Source organism: Botrytis porri (genome assembly GCF_014898465.1).
Source record: "Botrytis porri strain MUCL 3234 chromosome Unknown BPOR_005, whole genome shotgun sequence".
NCBI lineage: Eukaryota > Fungi > Ascomycota > Leotiomycetes > Helotiales > Sclerotiniaceae > Botrytis > Botrytis porri.
In genome coordinates this window covers 82479-102876 of record NW_024066079.1, presented here as the reverse complement: position 1 = coordinate 102876, position 20398 = coordinate 82479, and the positions used below count along the sequence as shown (strand labels likewise).

At 43.1% G+C, this 20398-nt stretch overlaps 6 protein-coding genes across 6 annotated transcripts; 2 read left to right on the top strand and 4 right to left on the bottom strand.

The window, feature by feature from the left end:
- Window positions 1–3072: 3072 nt before the first annotated feature.
- EAF01_003802 (uncharacterized protein) lies at window positions 3073–6022 on the top strand (the record flags this gene model as incomplete). Its single annotated transcript, XM_038912056.1, has 2 exons — window positions 3073–3094; window positions 3234–6022. The coding sequence occupies 2 exons, from the start codon at window positions 3073–3075 to the stop codon at window positions 6020–6022; spliced, it is 2811 nt and encodes a 936-aa protein (XP_038771740.1).
- Window positions 6023–6642: 620 nt separating this feature from the next.
- EAF01_003801 (uncharacterized protein) lies at window positions 6643–6852 on the bottom strand (the record flags this gene model as incomplete). Its single annotated transcript, XM_038912055.1, has 1 exon — window positions 6643–6852. The coding sequence occupies one exon, from the start codon at window positions 6850–6852 to the stop codon at window positions 6643–6645; it is 210 nt and encodes a 69-aa protein (XP_038771739.1).
- A 1210-nt stretch (window positions 6853–8062) lies between these two features.
- On the bottom strand, window positions 8063–10216 carry EAF01_003800 (uncharacterized protein). The gene is made up of 2 exons (XM_038912054.1): window positions 9557–10216; window positions 8063–8903 (listed from the first exon to the last, which is right to left on the bottom strand). The coding sequence occupies exons 1-2, from the start codon at window positions 9810–9812 to the stop codon at window positions 8368–8370; spliced, it is 792 nt and encodes a 263-aa protein (XP_038771738.1). The 5' UTR covers window positions 9813–10216; the 3' UTR covers window positions 8063–8367.
- A 1494-nt stretch (window positions 10217–11710) lies between these two features.
- EAF01_003799 (uncharacterized protein) lies at window positions 11711–14971 on the bottom strand (the record flags this gene model as incomplete). Its single annotated transcript, XM_038912053.1, has 5 exons — window positions 11711–12183; window positions 12242–12812; window positions 12859–13178; window positions 13240–14646; window positions 14701–14971. 5 exons carry the CDS (start codon window positions 14969–14971, stop codon window positions 11711–11713), a joined length of 3042 nt encoding a protein of 1013 aa, XP_038771737.1.
- A 1916-nt stretch (window positions 14972–16887) lies between these two features.
- On the top strand, window positions 16888–18435 carry EAF01_003798 (uncharacterized protein; the record flags this gene model as incomplete). Its single annotated transcript, XM_038912052.1, has 1 exon — window positions 16888–18435. One exon carries the CDS (start codon window positions 16888–16890, stop codon window positions 18433–18435), a length of 1548 nt encoding a protein of 515 aa, XP_038771736.1.
- A 207-nt stretch (window positions 18436–18642) lies between these two features.
- On the bottom strand, window positions 18643–20119 carry EAF01_003797 (uncharacterized protein; the record flags this gene model as incomplete). Its single annotated transcript, XM_038912051.1, has 4 exons — window positions 18643–18664; window positions 18729–19634; window positions 19707–19884; window positions 19958–20119. 3 exons carry the CDS (start codon window positions 20117–20119, stop codon window positions 18856–18858), a joined length of 1119 nt encoding a protein of 372 aa, XP_038771735.1. The 3' UTR covers window positions 18643–18664; window positions 18729–18855.
- Between the last annotated feature and the right edge of the window lie 279 nt (window positions 20120–20398).

The window sequence follows — 20398 nt, the reverse complement described above, 5'->3', positions numbered from 1 at the left end:
AGTAGACAGATTAACAAAATTCGCATACATGATACCATTCAAAGAAACATGGACTGCTGAACAACTAGCATATGTATTCTTCAGGGTCATAGTAAGCATACATGGAGTACCAGATGAGATAATCTCGGATAGAGACAAGCTCTTTACCTCGAAATTCTGGACTACCCTATTAGCACTAATGGGTATTAAAAGAAAGCTGTCGACAGCTTTCCACCCACAGACAGACGGTCAAACAGAAAGGACCAATCAGACAATGGAAGCATATCTTAGATGCTATGTAAATTATCGACAAGACAATTGGGTAGAACTATTACCTATGGCACAGTTCGCATATAACACATCGGAAACGGAAACCACAAAGATAACACCAGCACGCGCTAACTTTGGGTTTAATCCTAAAGCATATTAAACACCGATACCACAAGAAGTCAATGCCGAATCAGCAATAATACAAGTCGAACAGTTAAAAGATTTACAAGAACAGCTTGCTCTTGATCTAAGATTCATATCATCCAGAACAGCAGCGTACTACAATACGAAACGTAGTATGGAACCTACGCTTAAAGAGGGGGATAAAGTTTACTTGCTACGACGAAACATTGAAACCAAAAGACCAAGCAATAAACTCGACCACAGGAAACTAGGACCATTCAAGATTGATAAGGTAATAGGAACCGTCAATTATCGGTTAAAACTACCAGACACGATGAACATCCACCCAGTATTCCACATATCCTTGCTCGAACCAGCACCACCAGGAGCGCCGAATGCGCCATTAACGGAAATCGAACCAGTCAACCCGAACGCCATATACGATGTCGAAACAATACTAGATTGTAAATACGTCAGAGGCACAATCAAATATTTAATCAAATGGTTAGATTATCCACACACCGAAAATTCATGGGAACCAAGAACAAACCTCAACTGCCCTGAGAAGTTGGAGGCGTTCCACCAGCAATACCCGGATTTGCCCAGAAGGAAGGAGAATCCATTGTAGCCAGGATCGAAGGGTCCAAAGAAGAAGAGTCGAAAACAAAGGAACCATCGCTAGGGCCAGCAGCAGAGACAGACGCCAACTCCTTTTCCTTCTCTACACGCTCTTTTTCTAGTAATTCATCCAGTTCATCCAATGAGCGAACACCACGACGAAGCATTTCAGAACCCCGGTCACGAAGTGTCTTCTGTTTTTTGCGAATTTCCATACGACGACGGAAGGCTTCCTGTTCCGCGAGAGCAGCAGCTTCCTCCTCGGCCTCAAGACGAGCTTCCTCTCGAGATAGAACATCCCAGTCAGAAGGAGAAAGACCAGCAACATCACACTTCATAGAACCAGAGCGAAACGCACTCTCCACAACGTTTGGATTCAGGAAGTGTGCGGCATTGCAAACCATTCTTTTCACAACGAGAACAAGGCGCCATAATATTTCCTTTGTCTCTGATTTTTTGGCTTAGACGACGACGATTAAGTGTTGAGCGAGAATCACTAGTGATAGGCATAATGAAAGGAAATAAAGAATCATTATGATATGGCTATGTGGGGAACACATGACTATATAACGCTCGGGACAAGCGCTAGGATAAGAAGGGGATAGTGTTACGAACGACGCAACATAGGCACGGGACTGGGGCACTAAGTCACGTAGTTGGCTCAGTCTGCCTCAGCGGGATAGACACTGAGCCATGAAAGTACAAACAAACCAGTACTGAGCCGTACTGATCACACTGAGCAAGAAGGTCTATATAAGGGAATGGGTTTCATTATAATATAGAGCTTCGTGCTCAAGAACAATCATTAGTTCATTACTATAGTTACGAGAATTGCAACCAGTTACAACCTTATTGAATTCCTACTTGAAGTCTAGTCTAAACCACCTCGAGAGAACTCTAGACACTTCCACGTGACCCTAGAGGCAGCTCCCGTAACATTAGAAACAAAAAGAATTTTTTTTATAAATAAATATTTAAAAGAATACCCTTAAAATTATAGAAATTATTTATACTATTCTAAATTTATTATATATTATATCTTTATATTTATTAATTTTTTATTAATTTTTTATTAATTTTTTATTAATTTCTATATAAATTTAAATTCAAAACTTTTAAAAAGATATATAATTTTCTTTTAATAATTGTTATTAAAAAGTTATTAAAGATTTTATAAAAGTTTTAAATTTATATATGATTTTTATACAAATTTAAAAATCGATATTTTAAAGTTCTAAATCTCAATATAGAAAATTCCTAAAATTTTCAAATTTTCAAAATAAACTTAAAATAATTTAAATTATATATATTCAAATTTTTATTAAATTAGATTATATATTGATAAAGATATTAATAGGCTAAAAAAGCGATTTTTGATATAAAAGGGTGGCTTAAAACAGGGGTGGTTCGAAAATAGGGTGGTTGATTTACATCATAAAGAAATTTTCTTTTCTTGCTATATGTATTATCTTTAATGTCTTGTACTATGTGCTTGTGTGGTCATTATGTATGTAAAGAAACCTTTGAATTGGTTAACCTATGCGAAGTAGTATGAAATTGCTCTACTAAAGAACTTATGAGGTGCGCCGGATATTCTGTACAAGTCTTTCCATTCACAATTTGAAAAATTATGGAAACATACCTTCAGAGTTGTGCCAATTAACTTGCCAGAGAGAAACGACTTACGTTTGGGTGATCTATCCCAGCAAACAATTCACGGTCTGAAGTTGAATGTCTGGGTTTCGTCTAACAAGCTGCTGTAATATTAGCCTCGCTAAGCAAGCGTTCTAAGTATTTCTATTTAAGATAGCAACCAGGTCCGAGTCTAGAGCCAGGCCCCTTCTCTAGACTCGACTCAAAAATCTTTCCGCAGATAATCGGACCTTAAACACTTCTCAATCAACAATTCTAGTTTTTATCTTCCTATCATCAAACCATTTTTGAAATAACACTTGACTCTCAAGAAATATTTACAACTACTCACCTGTTCGAGACTAAAAGATTCGGTTATATACCAAGGGCATTGTAAAGAAATCGCAACTAAAACCCACGGAACCATCAGCAAGATGTCTTACAACTACGATGGAGGAGATGACCTCTGTTGGTACACCAACCAGCAAGTCTCCCTCCCCATTGCAATTTCGACTAGCAATGACGTAAATGGCAAGTTTCCAAATCTGTTGATATTTTCTTTGCTTGCTTTCTCCGCATCTGGACCTTTAGTTACTAATTGTGTCTTATAGAAGGAGTCAAAGCAATTGCGAGCACTGAAACGTCCTCCACGAATCCGACCCCCACTAAATTTCAAGCGGAATGGCCCCATGAAAACGGCCAACATGTAGAAGGTTCATCCCAAGGCCGGTGCTCGAGCTCGGATTTACGACAGAATACACATGCTTCCGCGTTCCTACCTCAAATGGCACGGTCGCCTCGTCAATACAGCCCAAATGCGAACAACTTCGATGCACAGGGAAATGGAGGACTCCCAAACATGACAGGTCTTGGGATCTATTCAATTGCTGACGAGATTCTCTATAATCCGAGCCTCCGGAACCCTTTCGGAAGTGGTAATTTCTCTGTCTCGCAACAGGATACGCCAGTAGGCGAATTCTTAGATGAATATAACATGGATTCCACCACCACTGGCTTCAGAACACCAGTCCCATCAAAATATCAGACGGATAACACTACTAGTTTCAAAGCACCAGTCACATCAAGATATCAGATGAACAACAATTTATCTGTTGGCAGTGATATTTCTGCAGACTTACAATCGCCAATTCGGACTGAAAATTGTCCCTTGGACACTCAGTTTGCTAGCAGCACCCAAAATGGTGAAGCTCCACAGCAAGAGTCAACGTCTCAAGGTGAACAATATCAATCTGTTTTTTTCAATGAAACAATGACAGCTCAACTTAATCGTCCACTGAGCGCGCCACCTGCAGGTCACTGGGTATTGGAGCAGGGACTCTCATACACTGCCACTGGTCTCGACATACCGTTAAATTTGAGCCCTTTGCCTAGAGCGATACTGAAAGCCGTTCCTCTGGCATATTCTGGTAACTGGCAATACGATGGTTCATCAATAGGCCCAGCGATTGACAGCGATGTCTCGATGTTACAACCATCCAATGACATCCGAGACGATCCTTCCGGTGCATTGGGTCAAGATACTGGAGCTATTCAAAGACCACAGCCCTTACAGCAATTGTCGCAGAATGATGGCCTAGGTCAAAATGCTTCTGCTAATATAACAGTGCCATGTCAACAAAGTGGTGCATCGAGCACACGATCACCGATATCTTCAAATAGACGCAGACATAGCGATCCACCATCGCTCCCAATTCGAGATGCTAGCGATTCACAACAAGGAATACAGGTTAGAAGCCAATTTTCGGAGCAAACTGCACAGTGTCAAACTCCTTCTATTAATGCATCACGAACACGCCAAAAGAGTGTTGCATCAATTGAGGAAGCACTGGGAGCTATGGATAGCCACAGACCCAGCGAAACTTCTCCTGTTCCAGCCCAAGAGCTTCGTACTACCAATACACCGCCTACTGGTGTCCCGACCAATTCTTGGCAATGGGGCCAGAGCCAAGTTGCGAGCCAGCCTGATCTTGTTGCACAGCAGTCAAGTGAACGCCGTGTAGCTGCCCCTGAGTTTAATGGCAGTTATCCTGGTGTTGGGCCTAACACGACATTCGTATATCCAGAACGTTCACATCAAGATCCCTCACAGCAGCCAATCAAGCAACGTGAATCAGCATCACTTACTAGCGGTAGTGCTAGACTGACAGAAACTGCAAGACCTCGATTGCGACTGGTTGCACCTGCTCCCCTAACTGTGACACCACAACAGCCCACACGGAGAGACAGACAGTCAAGACAGGCCGGCCGACAATCAGGTACTCCATCTACACAGCAAAGCCAACGTGTACCTCAGCGGGGACCACCTCGAGTTCAGATCAGTCAACAGGCAGACTCTCCACGGGTTCAGGGGACCGGTTCTCAGCCAAGCATCCCACAAAATCGCTTTGACCGCATGCTTCCAAGTCGATTGGACCCAAAAACCGCTGCTTTTGCCAACGTCAAACCAGCAGAAGACTTCATGAAAACGGTCTCCAATATGTCTTTTCTAGATCGAGTGGCGTGTGTTGATCGTTTGATGCGCGAAGACCTCTTCAAGGACTACATGAAGCCACATCTCTTTCGTGAGTACAATACAGGTCGTGAGAACGGTTTGAATTTGGCGCTGGAGAGGCGTACCAAGGATCCTTTGCATGGCATTATCGAAAATACAGAGATACGCCATGAACGTCACAGTATCAGATGGAAGACCAAATTTGATGACAAGCAGATCGAGAACGAGCGCCGCAGGAGGGAACTTGCTGCTCGTACAACTGCTGGTGGTTTGTCAACTGATACTTCCGAGAGCCTTGGAATGACCCCCGCCGGCAGCAAGCGTAGGCATCAAACACTAGCGTCGGCTCAAGATTCTCACTATGAGATCGACGACGACGAAGTGATTGAGTCCGATGATGGCTCCGATAACCATTCAGTTGTCCATCCTCGAAACTCACCAAAGAAGCCTCGAACTTCTGGGCCAACGTTTTCAGGACCTACGCCGTCAGATATCACGGATAAATTCTGTTCGCATGGCGTCGAGAATATTCCGTTCCTTCCTGATCCTATCCACAGTCAACTGTGCAACCTTAGCATTGAGCAACTCATTATCCCAGCACCAGAGTATATTGCTTGGAATGGTGAGGTCGCCGACACGAATGTTGAGCACTGGCGTGCTTGTGCAGGACAGGCTGCTGGTACCGAAATAGACCAAGGAATGGCCTGCACGCATTGCGCTGACCACATGCAAGATGGGTCTGTACCCTTTGCAAGCTGTGTTGTTATTGGCGCAACCATTTCGGTTGGAGAACACTTCAGAGGTGCTTGCATGAATTGTGTCTATCTTGGTAAGGATCAAGATTGCAGTCTTCGAGGTGTCGAGAGTGAGGAAATTGAAACTCAATAAATTTGAGGTCAATGGGGTTGGGGAGCTGGAGAGCTGGAGAGCCCGGGGGAGTCTTATTTTTGTGGTCGGTCGAGTTGAAATGTAGTCGGCTCGAGGTCTATGGGGATGGGTAGTTTCTTTGTTCGAACTGTTTCAAAAATTTCAAGGTGTGGGATTTTGCCGTATTCACTTTCATTATCGAAACTGGTTGATTGTTTTCAGGGCGAAGACCTCGGAGTTCGGGATTATCACACCCAGAAGAAAAGGGTGTGCGGCGAGGGAAATTCTATGGGAGCTCAGTACGAGGACTTAAGAGTTACTCTTGCTATATCTGAAAATTGGGAGGCGTTTTGGTTTCGATCTGCACTGGGTTACCACCACCATCTGGTTTAAGGCGGTAGGTATAAAAGACAATATGAGGCCCCTATTGATCTATCCTAACTTTATGATAAGTATTATCTCGGGAGGATATTTACGCACTGATTTGCTGTATAAATATCAATAAAATGTTTCTGTCCAGGCAAGCGTGCAAGTGAATTAAACCCAGCCATTTCTGTGATTTCGTGCCCATGCGTTCCTTAGCCACCTCTCGGTTTCGCCTTGATGATTTTGTAGTTATGTTATTAAAGTCGTGTCGAAGGTCAGAGTACTCCACTTCCGAGGCGATTGAATGACACAAGAACACCTTTCTCCAATTTTGACCCTTGACTCCCCTTCTGCATTGGGATCGCAAGCATGTTGCCGGAACCAGTACAGGAATCTCTGCGGTGAATCGGGAAGTCCTCTGCAATTGACTTGTTAACATTGATTCTTTGGTGTTGCTGCCGCTTCTCTTTCTTGTTTCCATTCATTGTCCCTCCCTAGGATATTTTCCGTTTTATCCGTAGCCTTTGGAATGCATTTCCGCTTGCATCTTTGGGAGACACACAAATCGAAGAGGTCAACGATGAGCGGTATCCACCATATCCATTGACAAGTTCCTCGACCTCGCGCAAAACGCAACTTCAGTACAAGAAGTGTAGCTAGTGTTGCCAATTCATTTCTCTAGGATTTGGCGCTCATTCGTAGAGGACTGCATTCGAGGGCCGTGCAAGAGCTTTTCGTATGATTTGAATTCCCACAATGGACGATAATCACACCTCTACTACCCAGAAAGAAGACCCAAGGTTTTGATCGGTATCCTCACATGCGGTGCGCGAATCTCTCACTCCAACCCATCCCATCTACCACACATTCTTTTCACCGCACTCATACACCCAAAACTTCCCAATTAAACCTCCAAGCAAACATCATAAAAACTCTCTAGAATCCATTTCACCTACTCAACACATGTAAACAACAAAATCAATCCGGATACCAACGCTCACAACATCATTTCCCTTGCCTAGCTGCACAGGCTATCAACCGGCAAGTCATATCCATACAACAACAGTTCATTCATCCTTCAAACCATAAAAGAACAATTACTTCGCAGCTCAAACCAGAACTAAAAGCTTCTCTCTAAGTGTGATACGGAAGTTTTCACCCAAAAACAACCATCGTTGTCAAAATAAACTCATCACCCATATATCCAGTCCCCACACCTCGCCGGCAAAGAATTAGCCGGAGCACCTTGCAATAATCGGCTAATTTTCATTTCCCCATGGCAATCCACAACTCCAAACCGGCTAATCCCCCACAAACCCATCAAAAACGACATCTCCTATCCGGTACGCGTAGATTTTTTGATTGATTAGAAGTGCCGGAGCGGATGGTATTTTGGAGGGGAGTTTTGAATTCCCACGCACGCAATTTGGAGGGACTATGATGTTTTTTTATTCAACGGGGAATTTGGGGATTCGGATCACCATCTTTTACAGCTATGGTTAGATGCGGTGGATTAAAGCTGTCACTGTAATGGTATTCTCAAATGCATGTAAGACTAAATATGAATTTTGATCCCACAATGATGTGTTTGTACGAATTAGGTAGGTAAGTCGTTATGTGTTTATTTAACTTCATTTTGTTTAGGTGAGCTATCTGTCTAGTAAGCCGAGTTACACACCATGCCGTAGCAGTTGTTGTGAATGTTGGCTGTAAATCTACCAGTAGACTTGAAAGATGAGAACAGGAGAAATTTCACTATCCGGAACTCCAGTTACGCTATCATTCAATCATCCATCATTGAACACATGGCATCGTACCTTCTTCCACCAACACATTCAAATATGTATCAATCCCAGGCTGGGATATTTGTGAAAATTACCTCCCAGAAACAACCATGGCGCGAATTCAATCAAGCGCAAACTGGCGCAAACGCAAACCGCAAGACCAAACAAGAAACGTACGAGCACAAATGAACGAGAAAATCATCTTTAGAAGACAATTTAAGCTTCTGTACCCACACCATCTTTGCGTTCAGCGCCTTTCCTGTCACCAGAGTCCTTGTTGTACTTTTTCCATAGGGCGGCAATATCCTCCTTACTCTCATTCTTCTCCGTGATCAAATTCTTAAGCCATTTGTTCTCAGTTTCTAATTGATTGATGCGTCCTTCCAAAGCTGCAACTTTATCGCTCATAGCTTTCGCTGATTGTTCAAGAGCTTGCTCGCGTTGCTTCTTCTTGACTCGGAAGCGAGCTGAAGCGGCGGTATTTCTTCGACGTTTGTCTTCTTCAGCAGCTATGCGTGATGCATCTTCAAAGTCGGGTGATCGTCCATCGGACAAAGACTCAGCTTTGCGCTTTTCTCCAACTTGAGGGGAAACAAGGGCAGATGTAGGAGAGCCGGCGGATGACGGCGGAGGATTGTAGATTTGATGGTTGGTTTGAATTGGATGAATTACGGGAGGCATGCCATCATGATTACCGAAATTAGTAGGGTGGTTGTTGGTGAAGGTGTTGAAGTCTGAGAAATTGAAATCACCTGAATGGAGCATCATGATATTAGCTTTGCCTGGCTTTTTTGGAGGTATTGCTTGAGAAGGGAAATAGATGTGGAATTATATTTTAGATCTGCAGGTAGACTGCAATAAGCGACGGCAAACGGGTGAGAGACGAGGATTAGACCGGATAGACACCAATGACTTTTGGGAAGACAAAAGAGTGGAGCAATTATCGACTACCCTAGTCAATGTGATATGACGACACGTGATATGTCGCCATTGCTCGGTAATAGTGCGCGCTTACCAAGCAGCACAATAAAGGGTTACAAAGCATGTGGAAAGTAAGGAGGGAAGGGTTCGAGGAACGTTGCAGAAAAGTAATGCAAGAGGATAAGAACTATACTCATCCTATACAATCTAGGCGCACGTGGATATGTGCAGGTAAAGGTATTGGCCAAAAGCTGATCAGTGAAACTTCTCAAACAGAGAATTGATCATAGCAGTCCTTGTGAAAGGTCCTATCCCGATTATTTTGACTTGATGTACACACTTGTGCTTAGAAAGTGTGTCCAGTCTTCGCCCACAAGATAGGAAAGAAACATATCGCCCCAAAGATACCGCGTAAAGGAAACACAAAGAGAGAGGAGAGAGTCGATATGATAGGAGTACAGTGGAGACATGGGGTATCTCTAACCTGGAAGACTGAAATCTATGTCCTTTAAATCCAAATCAACACTATCCGCATTAGATTGTGCCCCAACTCCATCGAAGTTTGGTGTCTGCAAGACTGAGTCGATGTCGTAAAATTCGGTATTCGTGAACATAGCCAATTCGTCATCTACATTGTATGGATCCTGATTGGAATTGTGTAAGTCTTGTGGTGTTGGGATTGCGTTGAGATTCGCGATGTATTCCGATACATTCGGACCCCGCCGACCATTGTATGCCATCCTGAAGTATGTATTCGAGAATATGGAGTGACTTTCGTAGCCCTTTCGTCTCTATGATATTGATGTTGCAGATAAAATCGTTCGATGGAAGTTCTTGGAAGGGTTGGAAGGTGGGAGGTGATGAAAAAGTTATTCGAATTCTTTTCTTTGTTCTCCGAATTGCGCCCGATCTGAAAAAAGGGACTAGATTGAATGGACTATCTCGTGGGTCTGCGGATTCGAAGTGAATGATCGGATATGTGATTCACTTGAAAACGAAATGTATGTATGACAATTCCCTTCGGTTAGTATGATCTGGGGAGAAGAATTGAGGATTGAAGGTTGGGGAGTGAGTTGTCGAGTTGTTAATAATAATAATAAGTGGAAGAGACAAATTCCGGAGTGATTACGGATTGTGGGCTTCGGTGGGTTTTCGAGGTGTTTAAGTTAGACCCTAGAGTGGCCGCCTGGCTTGAGTATTGCCCCACTCTAGGTAGATTGACCGATTGATGACAAATTTCAAAGAGTAAAGAGGAATAAAATAGCTGCTGCTATTATTCAGCAAGATGATGTCCAGAAAAAGAGTAATCGCGGAAACGGGGTTTTATGAGGTGTGCTCGGTATGTACCTAGTATAGAGAGAGAGAGAGAATAAGCTTATTGGATATTATTTTCTTTCCCCTTGATTGACCTCTGTTATGGGATTCGTTTTCCAGATTCAGTACAAGTTGAGAGGGTCTCGTGAAGGTATATTGGGAGGGGGAGGGGGTTGATATATCTCCTCTTGTTGTATTGGTACTACATAAGGCGTGATTACTATTCTCCCCGACTCCGTATGTATTCACCTCTTTCTCTTGCTCTCTTTCTTACAGATTGGAGAGAGATCTGTAAGAAAAAGAGAGAAATCTTTGTATGTCAAGATGTACCAAAGTGCTTGATCAGTGATTGGCTAAAGTAATGAATCATTGTGATTTCATCCACAAGATCAAGAAATTAGCAATAGTAGGCTTGATTATGACGAGTCCATTTTAGATTGATCGTTTCTTTGAATCCCTTGAGGCTCGAGCCTCTCTCGCCTCTTTGATGTCCTTCTCTTAACACCCTACTCCGTACAAGAGACCTACATGTGTTGATGCCTCAAAATATCCTCGGAGTTTGAAAGAATCGGAGCTTTTATAGATAGTTTCAAGATGTTTCTATCCAATTATATTGTCTCTCGTTATTCCTACGATATCGGTGGTAAAGAGTATCATGCGGAGTCCATTACACCGAGGGAATAGGAAGTTGCTACTTTGATTAGTATTTGTAGATATTTGCCTCGGAAGTAGAATTTTTCACCCAAATACACACATTCTATCCACTATCAAGCGGCGCTGCCATTTCAGACGCTCTCAAGCTCAGAGAGGTTACATCTTCAAATAAAGAGGTCTGAGTGGCCGTGGCTAAAGCTCCGGAGGTATCCGTATGTATGGTGGGTCTAGAACAATCAATTTCTGGAAAATCTTGAGGCGGGTGATGATGAGACCTAGTTTAGTCAAAATTTATGTTGGTAACTTTTATACATCTTGTCGTCCAAAGCCTAGGTGACTATCAGGTTGTAAAAGACATTTGGATTCATGATTGCTAAAATGTAAAATATAAAAGGTAGGCAATAATAACTCGGCTTGATGGACCAATCTCCTCGTCTCCGCATAAGACCTTATTCCCATTGCACAACAGAGATTTCCTGGATGAAAAATAATAATGAAAATAAAATCAACGACGTAAATATCCGAATACAGGCTCTAGGCCATCTTTTTCGAAATATAAGGAAATGTCAACAAGTGCGTGAAAGAAGCTCACAAAAGTAGTCCTCTGCCATAAAGTCAGTGGTCCAACTCATACGGTGCACATCTCCAATAGCAAGACCACGATCTTGAATCAAGAACCCTCCACTTCGTCGCTAGTACTCTCTACGCCTTCACTACCATCACTGCTTTCAGTGTCAAAACTAAAGTCATCCCCCTCACCATCTTCACCACTGTCATCTTCTACCTTTCTATCAGTGTTGAGAGACATAGGATTTTCCGCTGGTTCAGAAGCACTCCTAACCCATGCCATTTCCAAGGTATTCAGCTCCAGTATCAAATCATTGCACAAAGTATTTCTTACTCGGCTCATTTTCTCTCTGGCTTCATCATCCTTTCCAACCGCCACCATGATCATGTCTTCAATTTCTTTTCTGAGGTATTTTGACGTGTCAATATGAGCCTTTGACAATAACCCCTCGAGAGTTTTTATCATCTTGTTCAATCTCTTCTTAAGCAACTTAGATGCCTCCTTGTACATATTTTCGTTATTCATTCTGATGTGTCTTAACAGATGCTCTTTCATGCGAGCAAGTGCTCCTGTATCTGGAAGAAATGGATGTGTCAGAAATTGTGTCATTGTTACGTGAATCGTAATACTCACTTGATTCCAGACTACACGAATGATATGCAGGGCGCATATGCTGTTGAATCAATGGCTCAATCAATCGATAAATTTCTTGCGCTTGACTTTGGGTGAAATTCATGGACGCAGATATTTTTGTTGTTGTTTTACGCTGTAAATAAGGAATTTTGGCTAGAATCTCGACGGGCGAGTTTGATGCAGAAGCCTCCGATATATCGTGGAGAAGTGGTCTTATGTCGGTTGAAAACGAGTTGATAGCTGCGACAACAGTTCTAGAACACTCATCATGGATGTGCTGCATTTGAACATTGAAAACTCGATCCCAAGGGTTGGCGAGACATTCCAAGAATGGTTCCAAGAAAACGCCATTCCAGTCATAATTTACCTTCCTTTTGTTGTTAAACTTACCTTGCCTACGGCAAATTGCTTTCCAGGTCTGAAAAGATGTGTCTGACTCTGTGAGGGCTTTACAAGTCTGCCTGGCCTTTATTGTGGAAGTTTCGATGCAATCATTCAGAGTTGGGAGGATATCCGTATTTATGATCTCGCGAATGCGGAACGTTGTAGTCTCGGAAGCACAGCCAAGAGACTAGATGGAATTAGATATCAGAAATAACACCGAAAAGAGCCCATACCTTGTTGAGAATTCCCAGCTGTTGTTCTAACATAGCTTGGAGCTTGTGCTTCTGCGAGGAAGACAATGAATTAGGAGAGCCATTTTTGGCCCATGATTTGATACTTAACTTTAATATTTGGAAATCATTTAGGAAGGTATCGGCTATCTTTGTTCGCGTCGTTAAGGTAGAAGCTGCTGCATGTTCTTGTAGACCTGGAATGAAAGTATCATTTACTGACGCAAACCCTTCCGGAATCCGATCGCGCTTGAAGCGACCCGCAAGTTTCTGGTATCCCTTTGAAGATACACAGAAAATATTTAGCTGGTTAACAAAATCTTCTGTGGCAATCTCACATCAACATCAAAAGATCACCGGGAAGTATTGTACTGGAGGACTTACGGTGATGAACCGAATCTTTGTTCCTCTCCTCGTCTTCATTTCCAGAATGATGCTCATCAGTTGTATCATGAGAAATATCCTGCTTTAAGTCTCGGAGTCCATTTTCAAAGTCCACTTTGAGATTCTCCTGTGTGTAACGATTCCGAGCCTGGGTACAAGCAGCTTTGATGTCGTTTCTGATCAACTTGAGGGTGCGCTTCATTTCAGCAAGCTTTTTCTCCAAAGCTCTCACAGATTTGACACTATGAGCTCTTTTCTTCACGAGATGCTTCCTTTCCAATATTTGGGTTTCTGGAGTTTCTGAGTCAGCAGACGATTGCTCCTCATTCTCTGACATTAAATCGGTCATGTCGTCCTCTGTATGCTTGCGCTTTCGCAGAATGGCCCTGGCACTTGTGGACGACTTGTAAACCTTCATCATTGTTTTCAAAGCCTTGTTGATGTTCTTAACTTTAAGAGCTTTTCGATCGAGCGCCTCTTGCCAATTAGGGATCTGCTTCAAGATTTCTTCTTCTCGGAGTAGAATCTCTTTCAAGTCATGCTCTCGAAGTTGCAGCGATTCAATGACTTCATCAGTGTTGATCATGTCAGTCTTCGTCATAATAAATGTAACGTACTTGTCGTCGTATTTTCCATCCATGAGTAATTGTCTCCGAAAGGATTTGCCCATTAGATCCCTTGCAACCTGGTCGTCAATTGCGCGAACTATGTCGGCCACAACCCATACATATGTGAGATTTTTAACGTACTTCTCTGCGACCTGTGTCCTCCCGGTATTCGAATCTCCGAGGCCAGGCAGATCTACCAAAACGAGACCATGTCTCAATATCTCAGCTTTCGTGTAGATTCGAACGCAACGTACCAAAGGCCAGTAGGATATTCCTTTCGACGAAGCTTGCTTGTTGTTTGAGTCGATATAAGAATTTATCTGTTGTGAGAATGACTTAGCTTTACTATCTGAGATATCCAGATTGCAATCCAAATGATTGGAAACTCCTTCTATCTCGTGGAAGAGTTCCTCTGATGTCATTCCTTTCAATTTGTCCAGAGTGACTCCAGGCCAAACCGCGGATATCTTCGCGAATGCCGTACTAGCCTCGCTGCCAGTATCAACTGACAAATCCTCTCCTTTAGTGGCATTCTGCAAATCATCTAACAGGATATCCATTTCCGCTTTCCATTCCTTTTCACTTATGAACTCTATCTCAGCGCGGAAGGCTTTTTCCGGATCGTCTGAATCGTTCCATGAGATTTCAGTCACCATGGACGTGGAAGCACGCATGGCATTGGCTGGCACCACCATTTCTTCATCAATGAGAGCATTGATTAAGGATGATTTTCCACTCCCAGTATACCCCAACACTCCGACTAGCACACGAGGACGTTCTATGCTATCAAGAATTTGTTCTATAAGGATAAAATATTAGTTCAGCTTTATGATACTTATAAGTAATAACATACTGATTTGGTCTTGCCAATGCTTGAACTCGGGGAACATGGTTGTGTACGAAGCCACGATACTCTCAGCTTTGTTCAAGAAGAGGAGACTAGCCTTAACCGCCTTCTCCTTCCTAGTCACAGCATCGGTGCTTGGCTGGATAACAGTAAGATCTAGGCCAGGTTCTCGTCCTTCGTTTATTCGAGGAGAAAAATTATCATTGGTTTCGGTCTTAATTTCCCCTTCTTTGAGATTGGTTGCTGAACCAGCATTTGCTTCACCTTTGGAAGCCATATTTAATGGGCTTATAGACTTATGGAGCTGCTTAATCTTGATGCTGGTAATCTTGACTAGATCAAACTAAATGGGTGTTTGCCCAGCAAAAATTCGAGACCGAATTGTGGAATGATGATTTGTTTAAGATCAAGAACAACTATCAATATGAGAAAAGTTTGCGATGAAGATTGATGTGAAATGGAGACAAAGTAAAATGATCAATCGAGTAGAAAAAGGTTGGAATGATGCTGGAAAATAAATTGGCAGATTCGAGAATGCGTCAAGAGGTCGATACGAAGTGAGTCCAAAAGAGCTAAAGAAGACCAAAGAGTCTATCTAGTCATGCCTTCGAAAGTGAACGTTATACGAATAGGTTCGATTCTGAAAATAAAGCTGTAGATGTCATAAGGAGAAAGAGAGGGACAAACATCGAAGTAGATCTGTATAGACCCAATATAATTGATATTGTATCCCATGTATTCTTCTTATAGTTTTTGTGTAGAAATAAACAAGAAATAGAAAAAGGTGGAGAGACTCAGCATGGCATACAGCTCGCTAGCGTATTGTCCGAAAGAGAAAGAGCTCTGCACATTTTGGGAGGACTATGGGTCTCCAAACCCTGCATTGATCATTGCGGAGTAATATGAAGCTGCTGAAGTTACTTCCAGAAAGGAATTTGACCTAAGATCTGGACGGACTGTGTTGAGGAGACGCCTCCTGATGCGCTTATTGCTTTCGTCGGGCAAAGACGTTGAAGCTTAGTTTGGTGACAGAATTTATGGTGTTATGTTATACTCTTGTCTAGATTTTCTCATTCAATGTGATCAGACCGCCCGGAATGCGATATGCATTTGCACAGCTACCGAGGGACATTCATCTGATGTTGCACGCATATACCGATTTACTGTTATTTGATAATTTCGGCATGGAATGTCATGTGACGGGCAACATATAATCCACAGGAGGAAACAGACCTAACGCTGAGCAATGATCTGAGGAGTGCTATATTCTAGGAACCTATGAAGGGCACAAATCCTATGCAGCTAAGCCAATTCCAATAGACAGCGCGTGATTTCTTTCCTGTATATTGCCGTCATCTCTGATGCATAGTTGACGCCACCATCCATTTGGGGGTCCTCAAAATCTGGGTTTTACGAATGACTTCGCACTCTAGGGCTACCGAATAAGAGTAGATGGCCAAGACACACTTTCTGAAAGCCTTGCGCTTAGAGGGAGAGATTGATATGACCACCAAGATGTCATCGCCATGTTGAAAGAACAAGGAGAAGTATTGTTATCCAGTGCTTTACACACATTCGGATCATTATGTCCTTCAAGATGTCCCTGGAACCCAGATAATAGATGTTCCAAATACTGTCTACGCGCTCATCACATATGAAGATGGAAAAGCCAGCCAGGCCAGTTTCAGAATTCGACACAAGTACTTGATCATAAGAGTGTATTGTTCTCACAAGACGTTTGAGGCCACTTCCTCGGACGCCGTTACAAAATCATCTGGGGCTCTCCTTTCACTGTTCTAGAACTACCTAGCAGTCTTGAGACTTTACGATAATTTCAGCCAATGAATGCCGACAGCTGCGAGGAGTTTTATTGTGTCTAACTCATGATTACACATCCAATATTATCATGAGTGGAGATATTGGTTTATTTGAAGGGGAAAAACCATTGAATTGTATGCATTTTGGTAATTCGTCCGTTGACGGTCGGTTTGATTGACTACTAGGTACGGGGGTTTGGTGCTAGTTCCACTACATCAGCGGATCGCGATGATTTCGCGACCAGCAACGCGATAAACAACACCAAATCACAACACCAAGAAAGATACCTGGAAACTGATGAAACCGATAATGACGGTGTCATCCAATTCTGGGATTTCTGTTGCTTGATTAGTATTCACTCTATTTCCATCGATCATGGCCGCAGTATCTATACCGACTACCGTTGCGCTTCCTCCCTCTCAGCTTGTCCCTTCAACGCACCCCTCCGTACACAAACTTCTATCCCGCCTCTCGCGCCCTTCCCTACTCACCCTAGCCCTCGACTGGCTCGACGAACGTAATCAAATCAATACCGCGCCATATCTTCTTGAAGCCGACGATTCTGCCTCAGATTATGCGCAAGATCTTTACCCACCTCATGCTACCCTTGACTCTCTCATCGAACTCTACACTTCCTTTGCAACGCAAAAAGGCAGTAAGCGCGATGTCCTTGACCGAATACTGGAGGGGGACTGGAGACATGGGATCACACTATATCAATTAGCTATGGCAGATATGCAATATCTTTATGATCATCCTACATCACAGAAATGGACTGCCCTGAAAATTGTGCCGCTGTCATCTTCATCTCCCGACCATGAAGTGCCAAAGGAAGAAAAGAAAGATACAGCAATACCTAGGTTCCATCCGTCAACATTCTTACAAAATCTACAAAAAGAGGTGCTACCAGATGTAAAAGCTCATTACAATCTCGATCGTCATGCTACTTTACCTTTGTTACTTCTAAGAATCTATATACTGGATTCGCCATATAACACATCACTTGCGCTTTCATCGGGCTCTGGCAGAGCAAGCATGGCATTCGACTCTAGCAAGACGTTTTACATTGCTTTCCCAGATGCTTCGCCATATATTTATGTTTCATTGAGTTCCACAGCAGGGAGCGCCAATGGAGCAACCGACACAAAGAGTCTACGGAAATTGACACTGGATGGAATCCCGAAAGCGTTCAGCAGGCCAAGAGAAAGGTACAAGTTAGAGGGTACTGGATTTTCCACGAAGAATTTGGAGGCGCTATGTGAGAGGAGGGGAGGAGGAAGGCACAACGCAGCAGGAGGTGCATGGGAAGTTTATGCAGGAGAAAATAAAAAGGACAATCCATTGAATCCGATATTACCACCATCAGAGGACTCACTAACTGGGGAACAGTTGGAGAGCGTTGACAAAGAGAAAGCAATACCGAGAAATATGAAAAGGGTCAGAGAGGACGATGCACCAGAATTGGCAAAGAGACGAAAAAATGTAGCAAAAGCTCGTTTTGGAAACTCTGCAAAACCCGATGACAGAAAGGGCATTGAAAGACTCGATATTCGTATCGAAGACCCTTTTCCTTCTTTCGCTTCTATAACACTTGAACCAGAAAATGAATCAATCACTGAGCGACAACAAGGGAAGAACAAAGGACGAAGAGGTACCATCGAAGCTGAGTTTGATAGATTGAATAGAGAGGACAGTGAGGAAAGGAATGAAAAAGAAAGGGACGAAAGAGGGAGGGATTCATGGAAGCCAGATATCAGAATAACATTCCAGGGAACTCATGTAGTTGCGGGGATCCGAGAATTAGTTGAGGCAGGAATAGTGGACGGAGAGAAAATGCCAGGATGGATGACTGGCGAAGAGGGTGTTACTTTGGGAGTTGTGAAGAGGGGAAGGGTTAGGGGATTCAAGGGAACTGGCGTCTGAGTGATACTCGTAATGAGTATGTGTGATTATATTGGGAAGTTTCGGACGATGGTGTTTGGGTGTTTGGGTTTGTCGTGATACCTGGAGTTGGAGGTTTCCTGTTCTCATTGAGGCATTGCAAGGACTGAGATGTTTTGGCACGATTTATACAGCATTTTACGATTTAGATCATGACAAGACCTGCAATATCAAATGCGGGGCTAACTCGAAAGATTTTGTGACACCAATCCTAATCCTCTATTAGTATGTGAATATGTTCATTTGTTTGCTGTTGTAGTAAGACGCAGAATCACCTCATATCATAGCTCTCATTCGCAGATGCCTAAATCAAGTGTCGAATGATTTAGTATTTGGATCTAGATTCTAGCCATCTAATAACATGTACACAGGTATTTGGCAATCGAAACAGACAAACACTACTCACGCTCCCAAGTCAAACATCTTGCAGCTATTTTTCCACGCCGCCTCCCTCAATTCTTTCACACTCACCCCTTTGACTCCTGCAACGACCCACGCTACCCGACCAATCATACAGGGTTCATTTCTACCTTTAATCATTGCCCCATCTACCCATTTCTCCTTCTTCACACTCTTCCAACCCTTCCCGCCCTCGATAGAATTTTCGCCCTCACTCATTCCTTCCCCCTCTTCCTCTTCCTCGAACCCCTTCAACCATTTCGAACTTGCATGACTAGGTCTGATCTCACACCAAGGCCCATCAGTCTCGATTTGGAGTCTCTCCATAGGTATTGCTTTCACCACTTCCAAGTTCTCTTCTGTTTTCAATGAACAACCATTCACCCCAATATCAAATCCTAAAGCAACTAGTTCCTCCATTTCCTCTTTTGTTCCAGTGAAACTATGAACCACTCCTCTCTTTGGCAACTCCTCCAATCTGGCCTTCAAGATTCGTACAAAATCTTCATGGGCAGCGCGTGAATGAAGAAAGAGTGGTAGATGTAGACGAGTCGCTATATCGAGTTGCTTTTCAAAGTATTCTAATTGGACATCTTTTGGGCACAGAGTAAGACGATCATAGTCAAGGCCGAACTCTCCAAATGCTACGCAGTGATTTGAATTTTTTGCTTCTAACGCCAACGACTCGAGTTCTTGAAGGTATTTATCCGGTGTATTTGGGGCTTTCGTGAATTGGAGACAGGAACAGGGGTGGACGCCAACGGTTGCGAAGAGGACCCCGGCTGTGAGAATCAGCCATTAGCTTTACTACTTCCCATTTTCCACTTCTAAATTTCTGAACTGGACATGCTTACAATGTTCTTTAGATAGTTCAACAGCCTTTCGAGACTCTTCTAAATCGGATCCGGTAACGATAAGTTTCTGACACCCTGTGGTAAGAGCTCGTGAGATAACGGAGGGCAGATCGGCTGGATGACGTTGTGTATCATAGTAGATTCCAGAGTAGACGGGATCGGTAAGATTTATACCTATCTACTGTGAAAAAATGATCAGCTATTGCGTCTGCGGTCGAATGGATGCTAAACTCTTGGGCAGGAGAATGTACATCTACATAACGGGGTTTGTCCCCTTGCCCGGCTTCGAGGACACCATTGGTAGCTGCAGACATATTGAATCTGTGATTGTGAATACTCAGCAATGTTGCAGAGTTTAATCGTGGTTTTAGAAAAGAGTTCGTGAACCTGCAAAGTGGGCGAAGGTGATTCATGGGGTGAAATGAAGTACTGAGTGTTGAGGGGGCGAAGAAGGCTGTAAATAAATTGCGGTGTGACAGCCTTGCGCTAAGAAATACTAGCGGGGAATAGGTCCCTCAATTTTTTTGGGGGTGAACAAGCCATGGCTGACAAGACTGCAAAGATGTAAGGCTGCGTTCCTTCTCCATAACTTGTGCATGCATGCTCCTATGTCGTAACGCAGTGTCTAATTTGTGGCTTTTTGTCGGGCCATTTTGCTCTTTGCATATGTATAGCTGTTGAAACCTCACTCC

Bases quoted from the DNA above. Each gene is read 5' to 3' on its own strand.
- EAF01_003800 (XM_038912054.1), bottom strand. From the start codon at position 9,812: ATGGCATACAATGGTCGGCGGGGTCCGAATGTATCGGAATACATCGCG. The intron at 8,904-9,556 runs GTTAGAGATACC...TGCTCCATTCAG, and splicing joins CATAGATTTCAGTCTTCCAG to GTGATTTCAATTTCTCAGAC.